At 37.7% G+C, this 10424-nt stretch overlaps 1 protein-coding gene across 1 annotated transcript in view; it reads right to left on the bottom strand.

Moving 5' to 3' along the window:
- ZW10 (zw10 kinetochore protein) overlaps positions 1–10424 on the bottom strand; it is a 49839-nt gene that overhangs the window by 1785 nt on the left and 37630 nt on the right. The window contains exons 11-15 of the mRNA XM_007936602.1: positions 8829–8900; positions 5373–5542; positions 4412–4542; positions 3319–3450; positions 2344–2546 (exon numbers count right to left, since the gene is read on the bottom strand). Coding sequence (XP_007934793.1) covers positions 2344–2546; positions 3319–3450; positions 4412–4542; positions 5373–5542; positions 8829–8900 — 708 coding nt within the window. The remainder of the gene's footprint in view (positions 1–2343; positions 2547–3318; positions 3451–4411; positions 4543–5372; positions 5543–8828; positions 8901–10424) is intronic.

Below are 10424 nucleotides of genomic sequence, written 5' to 3'. Positions count from 1 at the left end.
CCCAAGGAGGGATCACTATGAGTCAGGGCCGACTCAATGGTACATAACAACAACAGCAACATAATTGTTATTGTTCATTAATAGGTTCCTGTTCATCTGTGTATATATAGCATGGATATCTAATTGTTTTTCAGATTATGATAGGTAGTCATTAAAAAAAAAAAAGTTCATTTATAGAATGTTCAAAAACAGCCAAGTTTAGAACAAAACTCAAAATCACAAAAAAGAGTAGGATTACTGGTTTGATAAAGACTAGTGGAACCCCCAAGACTATGGCCCTTAACTACCCTTCAAGTGTGGTTCCCATGGTTCAACTTTCAACCAAACAACAGACAGACTTATGAAGTAAACAATAATACCAGGGAGGCAACACACTCCTTAGAATAATCAACCATAGGAGACCATAGGCAGCATTTGTCCAGGGATGAAACTCAGAAGTCAGGAAGGAGCAGGAAAGAAGGATGAATGAAAACAGGAAACAGAGGGAGGAAGTGGGAAGAGTGCTGTTACACTGTGGGGATTGCCATTAATGTCACAAAACAAAATGTGTATGAACTGTTGAATGGAACATCAATTTGCTCTGTAAACTTTCACCCAAATCACAATAAAAAGTTAAGAACAAAAAAACAGGCAAGTGTAAACTTTATATTTAGCAACATATGTATATTATTGTAAGTATATTTACATATAAATTCGGTAAAATTATAAAGAAAAGCAAGGAAATAAATAATACAAAATTCAAGATAGTGTTGCCTCTCATGGACAGAAACTGGAGAGAAGGGCACAAAGGGATCTTCAAAGGCACTGGTAATATTTTTCTTGAGCTAGTAGCAGGCATACAGACATTTATTTTACAGTTTTTCTTTAAATTATGTATATATATTATATAAATTACACTCTTTCATGTGTATAATTCTAAAATGTTTAAATTATACATGCCTAGAGGTCATTTCTTTAGTAACATATTTTACTTTATTTACTTACTGTATTTACTGAAAGCTCTTCCTAAGCAGAAAAAAGAAGCTGAGGACACAGCAGTTTTATAGTTTTTCGTATCATTCTTAGGATGCTAAGAAAACCCCTTTACAGCAGAAAGAAAAATTCTTATCTTCAACCTTCTGGAGCCTATTATCTAAAGACATTTTTCTCACCCACTAAAAACTTGTAGATAATAAACAATCACATCAAAAATTTTCACTCAATGTCTAGAAATATTTTGATTTTTTTTTCAGGAAGATACCTAATTTGCATTGTTTTAAAAATGGACTATTATTTGATAAGAACAACAGAGACATCTAGGCTGATTGGTCTAATAAAATAGTAAACCAAGCTAGATACGTAGACAAGCAGCTACAGGGAAGGAAGAAGGCCTTAAGGGCTTACTCAAAATAAAACTGAGTTTTTGCAAATATCAACTGAGCTCTGATCTACCAAGACAATAATGAAAACATGCAGGGATATGTAACTAACCACCATCTATTCTGTTTTGTGCAGTACCAATGACCTCCTGACACTCAGTATGACATGCTATAGCATAAACTGAGCACAGAAAAACTGATGGTGTGAAGATAAAACATCATCCACTGTACTGAAGAAAAGATGAACCCTTTCTAGGTGAACAGTGCTTAATCTCTGGGTTAATCCAGAAAAACGGCTGGTCAATCAAACTATGGCAGATAGTGAACACTTCATACAGACAACACAACTAACTTCTCTGTAACATGTCAAAGCCATTCTAAAAAGTGGCCAACAATATGACTTAAACATTTACCTCAAGTAGATACACTCTTTGGAGAGGACAATCATGGGAGTAAGAAGGGCTGCTTATGCACAAGGAGACAGCTCAGGGGGCAGGAGTGTATGGAAGGATGGACACTGGGAAGAGATAACTATGAGGAGGAAGTGGGAGGGGAGCTGTTGCATTGTGGTAAACTGTGGTCAATAACATGAGACAAAGTATATGTGAACTGCTGTATGGAAAGTGAATTTGCTCTGTAAATCTTCACCCAAATCACAATTTGAAAAAAAACAGTGGCCAACAACTTCCATTCAGGGGTCAGAAGGTTGTACTTCTCACAACATCAGATCATTTGTACAGTGTGCCAAAACAAATTTAAGACCAAAATAATATGAAACGAGAAATGTTTGTTATCAAATGTGAGAAAATGGAAATGAGATCCCCACTATGGTAGACCATGGAAAAGCCCCAACTACTGCTACTTAATAAGAAATCTTTTCCTGTGTAATATTAAGAAACAGAGGAAAGTATGGCTACCAGTAGCACTACTTCTCCTGTGTAGCTGTGGAGAGATATACACCTCTATAGAAGAGTTATACACATACCGATCCCCAATTTCTTGCAGGCTGGCTTGTAGCATCATCATCAGTTCTTTGAAAGGCATCCATTTTGGCACATAGACTGGAACCTCTTCTTGATATTTCTTGTTCATGCTTTCTTCAGATAGAGGGGCAAATACTTGGGGTCCTTCATCTATCACTGTTTTGCATAAGGAGCACAATCTATCACCATCTTCAGTAGAGATGTCCTGGAACACAGCAGAAGAGAAATGGGCCAGCTTAGCCATAGAGAAAGGGGAAGTCTTTGGTGCCTACCCAGGTAGGCCATCTAAAGCAGTATGTTTTCTAAGCAATTTAGCACACCTTTCTAGATATTGGATTTCATCAGCTCTCTGGTAATACTCCTAAAGCTAGAAAGACACAAAACATATTCCAATAGATTGTCAATAATTTAATTTGCTTGCATTAAAAAGTCTACTTCTGCAATAGAATGTGGCACAGTTTGCTGCAAAGCAGGGGATGTTATTACAGATAAGGGTTTAAAATGCTTTAAAGGCATCAGCTGACAGAGTCCAGGAGACTTTCTCACAGGATCACACACATAATCCCAACTGCGACAGTGTGTCAGAAAAGGGGTACCTGCACAAGGCTGCATTCACTGTACTAAATTAGATTATTGTGTTCATATGCAAATTAAATTATTTCATACTTTACATCTCAGAACCACTGCCCCATTTCCAACCTCTTCATTCATAATTTACAAAGATACTAGGCTGAGAAGCAAGACAAGCAATGCTACTTTCTTACATAAGTTTAAAAGGTAGAGACTGCCACATTTCCAGCAAAATAGAATTAAAACAAAACTGAAAAAAAATTAAAACAACATGGTAAGTTAGGTATGAAATATGCACAATTTCTACCATCTGTTTTTACTAAAAGTGAGACTTTAACTTCATTTTCTAACTGAAGTAACAATCTGGGACAAGAATTGCATCTGGGGAGGCATCCAATAGCCCTTACCTCTAGGGCAGTGATTCTGCCAATGATCTCAGACACTGCTGTATTAAGTAAAGTCCCCATGGCCTTGCAATATATATTCACTGGCAGGACATCCTGCCATACAATTCCAAGTCTCTTTAGTTGGTGCAGTACCTGTCAGAAGAAGGTAGATATTTACATGGGAAAGAGATTATTGTAATGTGTATACTGCAGATTTACATTTATCATTTCTTTGTGTGTTGAGGGAAGAGGTGTTATGCAGAATGATCTAAAGTAAAATGATCAAGATTATATGTTTCTTGAATATCTAGTCTTAGTGATACCCCTGCTTGCTAAAAACTAGACTCATCCTTTGGATAGGAAAACTGCAGTGAGAAGATAAAGTACCTAAGAGAGGGGAGTCATGAATCTGATAGAGACTGGTGAGACCCCTCGGACTCTGGCCTCTAGTCACCTTTCAGACCTGGAACTGAACTCACTCCTGTGGCTTCCAGCCAAACAACAGACAGACCTATAAGGTGAACATTTACACCAGGTAGGTACACTCCTTAGAACAACCAATCATGCGAGATCAGAAGGGCAGTATTTGCACAAGGAGATAGCTCGGAAGGCAGGAATGCATGGGAAAGAAGGACACAGGGAAAAGGTAACCACAGGGTGGTAGTAGGAAGAGAGTTATTACATTATGGGGATTGCAATTGATGTCATGAAACAAAGTATGTATGAACTGCTGTACGGAAAATTAATTTGCTTTGTAAACTTTCACCCAAATCATAATAATTTAAAAAGAGAGAGAGAGGGGCATGAAGATCTAAGTTAATATTTCAAATTTCCCAAACCCAAATTCATGAGCAAATTACTTGCTTTGATAAAGCTTACTAGGATAACTAGTCACACTACTGGTAAATGGAAAGACAGCTTCTGTTGACTTGGTGGGCAGGGAAAAAAAAGAGTCTTAAACATGACTATAAAAGGAATCCAGATTTCCAGTGGGGGTTGTGGGAAATCAACTGTAGTACCTTTTACATAATTCTTTGCTGCTTTAAGGAAAACAAAAAAAGGGGGGCGCATGTAAGGATAGAGTCCAAGTCCAGAGCTAGCAACAGCCTCCCACCTGCCGGATTGCTCTGCTTGCTGCAGAATAATTCTCTTCATCATCCATGTTTAAAAAGTTTCTAGCACTTGATAATCTTTCCAGAAGTTCTCCCTTCTGTGCCCGCATTTGGGCCAAAAAACACTCTGTCCCTATGATGGAAAACAGTTAGAATAAAGCATTCAAAAAATTGTTTCAATTACATAATGCAAACCAGAGTAGAAGAGGATAGATAGAGACAAGACAAACATAAGCCATATATCTGTTCTATTTGAAAACAGTTGTTAGGTAACAGCATACAGCTGCCTTAAGTTAGTAGAAAAAATTCTTTCTACTACATTAGGCAGTCCTTCCAACCCCACCCTCAGGACAATAAATAACTTTATCCCCGAGTCAGAGTCAGCTAAGAAAAATTACTTATACAGAAGCAGATTATTAATTAATCTGATCTATCTGCACCACCTAAGGGAAAAGTAAGGAATTGAAAAGCTAAGTGAACCATATAGTTCTGCTTTCCTTAGGCTATCATTATAGTAAACATACTGATTTAACCCACATTTCACTTATTTGGATTTTTAATAATCCCAACTAAAGCTAGGGGCAGAGGGGAAGGTACTGTCTTGGGATTTTGCAAAAGAACGAACACTGATGTTAGCGTGTTCTTACCAACAATGCTAACAGAATTGTGACGATACAAATCGTATTATATGTTATTCCACTAACATAATTCTAACATAACTCTGATCTGGTGAATCCACTGCACACCAGTAATGCAGTTTGGAACTCTAATGTACATGAAAAAGTCATGCTTCCACAAACGCTGCATTCACATTATTAACATTAGGTAACTTCGAACACTTGCAAACTAAATGCCCTCTCACTTTCCGATACAGGTCAGGACCATCAGATTTCTAATTTCCTCATTCATAAATTACAAAGACACCAGGCTGAGAGATTACACTTTCCTAAAAGTATTAGTTACCAAGTCTCCTGAAGCCAGGTACAAGATCCACAAAAGTAGTAGTGCCATCACAAAGAATGGGAGCAAGCCGTAAAGTAAACTGATGCCCAAGGGTCAGCAAGTGGTGAGCAATATACATACAGTTGTTGTGATGAATGGCAGCCAACTGGGGCAGCTTTTGAAGGTTCTCCCTAAGTCAGGAGGATGGGTAGGAAAAGAAAGGAAAGAAATGACCTGTTATTGAAGTTGGGATTGATGAGAAGTTACTACTCCTCTAGTGTCTTTCTACACCGAAATTAAAACCAAATCCACTGCTATCAAGTCAATTCCAACTCACAGAGACCCTATAGGACAGAATAGAATTGCCCCACAGGGTTTGTTGTTGTTGTTGTTATGTGCCGTCGAGTCAGCCCTGACTCACAGCGACCCCTCCTTGGGTTTCCGAGGCAGTATTACTACGGAAGTAGGATTGCCCAACCTTTCTTCCGAGGAGTGGCTGGTGGGTTTGAACCGCCAGCCTTCTGGTTAGCAGTCAAGTGCCTTAGCCACTATGCTACCAGAGCTCCCCCACAGGGTTTACAGGGCTGTAAATCTTTATGGAAGCAGACTGCATCACCTTTTTTCCCATGGAGCAGCTGGTGTGTTCACACCACCAATCTTTTGGTTAGCAGCTGAATGCTTTAATCACTATGCCACCAGAGCTCCTAATGTCTTTCTAGGTTTCAATTAATTATGTACTATATAAATGATGTACATAACAAGATAAAAACCTCATCGTTCCCACTCCCAGCAATCAGTGTAGTTATTCTCCTTGAATATGGCCTTATCCTATAAAACTATCCCAAAGATTAACTCATTAACAAAAAAAAAACAAAAACAAAAAAAGAATTAAGATGTTTACCTGGGTCATCTCTTTGTACTATACACCTAGCATAGCTGTATAAAATAATTTCTTTAAAATTTAACACTGGTAAATGTAGAAATACATCTTTACCTCCCCTTTTCCAAATTCCTATTTCACTTATATTATAAAGCACTTAATTATTTTCTAATTCACTAGTTGTCAATGCTGACTGCAGATTAGAGTCATCTGGGGAATTTTTAGAGACGTTTGAGCTTCACCCCAAACAAATTAAACTCTAGGAATGAAGTCAGAACATTGATAGGTTTTAAAACCATCTCAGGTGATTTTAATTTACATCCAAGATTAAAACCCACTGCTCTAATTCTTCTACACATATTAGTCTATCTCCCTAGCTTTGGAAGAGATCTTGTTCTATATTTCTGTTCTATATCCACTTGCAGGCAATCACCTAATACTTTCTAATTTGCTGATTCAATGTCAGGCTAAAATATAGTTAGGAAACAGCAATCTAAGGCAGTTGTCCTCTTTCCTGGCTACACATCAGAATCATATGTAGAGGTTTTGGAAAAAAAGCACTAATGCCTGAGTCTTATAGCAGACCTATTGTTTTGGTTACCCAGTGCCACTCTGACAGGAATACACCACAGATGAGATGGCTTGAATAAGCAGGAGTTTATTCTTTTACAATTTTGGAGGCTAGAAGTCTGAGTTCAAAGTGCCAGGCTCTAGGGGCTGGGTGAAAGCCCCCCGACCTTGAGCTTAGCTCTACCTCTTGCTCCTAGCCCACTGAAGCTGGAGGCATCTCTCCACTGAGGCAGCTTCTGGCTGCTGAGGTTGACAAACCCAAGGTCGACAAGTGAAAAGGCACAGTCCTGATATTACCAAACCACATGGCAGGCCATTGATTCAAGTTCATTAAAAGTCCCAAGATCAGCACAGCATGGCAGGCTGCTGAATGAAGACTCAGCTACACAGAGGGTTCAAGCATGCCAAAAAGCTAGAGACCATTCCCAAAGCCTCTCCTTATATACGAGAAGTGGATCACATCCCTAAGGCTGCTGTAGATTCCACCATGGAGTTGATTAGCAGTCTCATCATGGGGAATACAACATCCAGCTGCCCAGCCACTCAACCAGGCCGAGCCAAGTTGACACATAACCTTAACTACCACACCTGTACACTAAAATCTTGAGTCTATGCAAAGATACATATTTTTCAAAGCTCCATAAGTGATTCTAAAATATTACCAAGGCTGAGAAACAGAATCTAGGACAGTGGTTCTCAAAGTGGGGTCTCCAGACAAAGAATATCAGTGTCACTCAGAAATGTGTTAAAAATATGGGCCTTACCCAGACCTACTGAATCAGAAACTTTGAGCATGGGTCTGGCAATCTGTGGTTTAATAAGGCTTCCAAGTGATTCTAATGTGCACTAGTTTGTGAACCAATGGTCAGGATGGAGTTCAAAGATCACACAAAAGACAGAGAGGTAAATCTAACTCCACACCTGTGTGAAAAATGTTTCCAAGACACAGCAGCTCCTGAGCTGACTATCTCTGAATCCCCAAGGACACAGCTGTCAGCTGACCCAAATATGTTATTCTCATTTCCTTTACTTGACTAAGTAAAACATGAAATAGGGAGCTCTGGTGGCATAGTGCCTAAGGCGCCTGACTGCTAACCAGAAGGCTGACAGTTCAAACCCACCAACCACTCCTCGGAAGGACGAGGCAATCTACTTCCGTAGTGATACTGCTTCGGAAACCCAAGGAGGGCTCGCTATGAGTCGGGTCCGACTCAATGGCACATAACAACAACATGAAATAAGAACTTTAAACCAGAGCAAAGAGAATACAAATAAAAATAATAAGGTTCACAATAAGTATGCTCTCTTTTATAACAATAACCACAGGTGGTCTAGTTAAAGACATCTCAATTGTTCAAAAATCTAAGCTAAAATATACTTCAAATAATAAACTGTTTTCTTCTTTGTAAGCAGAGTAATTGGCGATGGGATAGCTTTGTTTGCATATCATTAAAAATATTTATAAAAAGCAATGCACTTAATAAGAATGACAGGAAGAGCTCCTGAAGGCTTTGAATTAAAAAAATTTTCAGACTTACATTAAAATAAACTTTTAAAATCCAAAACATTAGGAAAATATAACCTAAGATAGTAAGGAAGAGCAGCTGATCATACTTGCCAGTTAAATAGCAATTTCTTATGGTATTAAGTCTGCAGAGCTGTGCATGCCAAAGAAAAATGTGGTATGTTTACTGGATTGCAATGTGGACTGATAGTCTTTTTGGTTTTTAACCAAGTCAGATGAGGCAGTTCTGAAAATACCTAGCATCAAAAACAGGGTAAAATTCTTTTGAGTTTTTAAATTTCCTTCACCCACTGTATTCCAAAATCATAGTACCCATATTAATTTATTAGCAAATGCCAATGATCTCTAAACATGTGTTTTAAAATAGCTTACTGCATTATATTGTGAATTTCAATAACCCAAATATCTTTGGCGAGAATATAAAATTACTGGTTTAAACCTGACTTACAAACATTTTAGAGATACAGTTATAATAGAGAATTAAGATTGTAGGGGCACTTACTTGTGATATGTTGGTACAACATCATGGAACAAATGGAAGATATTCCTTACTGAGTAGAAAAGCTGAACAGCACTAAGAGGAAAACACAGATTTAACAAAAATTCACAACAATATATTGAAAACGAGAAAAGAAAATTCAAACTAAATGAATCTTTGATAAGCTAAAACTACAGCCAAAAGTACTGTAGAAGAGAACATTTGCCTTGGCTACTGATGGAAAAGAGTTAATCTACAGGGAAATATACTCTCTACCAGCATTTATTGACTAGATTACCCTTCTAAGAACCTAGATCTGTTAATAATTTTAAGAACAGCAGCACTCAACCTAAAGCCTTTTCTCGATTTATCAGTGTGTGTTCCACCAGTACCCAGAGTATCCCTTCAGTAAGAAATGGAGCTAAGCCTCAAGCAAATGTCACCCACTCACTGACGTGCTCTGCAAAGGGCAAAGCATCAATAAAGGCATTCACTTGGTTCTTTTAGAATCAGTCTGACTTTCAGCTTTCACCTTTTCTCCTTCTTACACCAATGCAAGGAGACGAATCAACATTTCTAGGATAGAATCTAGCCCTCAAGTTTTCTGCCCTTTAAATCTGGCTTTAGAATACCTAAAGATTACGTATTATTAAAATGCACTTAAAAAGAGCAAAGATAAGCTCGTGCAGCCTACCACTATGTAAAAATATCTTAAACTAGATACCTTGAATAATTCACAGGAGTTCCACAAACATTTACGAAAACAAAATGTTTGTTTTTTGGCTACTATACCCCAAAACACTGTAACTACTTGATTACTATGATACCTGATTATTTCATTCTATTTCCACCATGTATGTCGCTGTTTAAGGTTTGACAATAAAGAATATTTGTCCTGTTAAAAACTATTTCCTTTAGCACAAAGAATCATCATAGGCATTCAAAATACAAAAATACTGTTTAGTATTCTATGTTCTCAAAAAATTTAAGAAATACTGCCCTGTACCTCTGACTTCCCATCCAGAATGTCTGGTGTATTTCAGGAATGTGTCCAGTGAAGATATAGTCACCCCTATATTTATTTTGCCAAAGAAGTATTCACTTCTTTTGACATGTATTTATTTTCCTTCCTACTGTTAATTAAAACTAGATGGACTTATAAATATGATTAATGTCACCTAAGTACCTTGTCATGTGCTTTCTAGAACAGAATAAAATTAAGGGGTCTGTTTGCTTTTGGAGATAAAAACTAAACCTCTGGAAGCCCATCTGAGTATGTAACACAACTAGGTTAAATCCTGATATTCTTTTGCATTACGATAAGAAATACAAAGCTGCCACACAGAGACGCAAACTAAAGAGGGGTAGATGTACACTTGCTCTATAATCAACGCTCTATAATCAACCTGGGACACACTCTGCCATTTTCTTCTCAATTTAGTCTAGGAGCAGGGAAGTTACTTATTAAACAAAAATAGATTCAGTATAAGATGTAGAATAGAGTTTAAGGTACCCAGATACAATGTGAATTAGAAGAAATCATCTTGAAAGGGTAAGGCTAAATCTTTGGTATGTTCTATTCTTTTCCTTCTGCCTTTGGCTGCCCAACAAATTATTATT

The sequence above is a fragment of the Orycteropus afer genome, unplaced genomic scaffold (assembly GCF_000298275.1).
Source record: "Orycteropus afer afer isolate SDZICR_OR568_19922 unplaced genomic scaffold, OryAfe1.0 scaffold00036, whole genome shotgun sequence".
Taxonomy (NCBI): domain Eukaryota; kingdom Metazoa; phylum Chordata; class Mammalia; order Tubulidentata; family Orycteropodidae; genus Orycteropus; species Orycteropus afer.
This window is presented reverse-complemented; position numbering and strand designations above follow the sequence as displayed.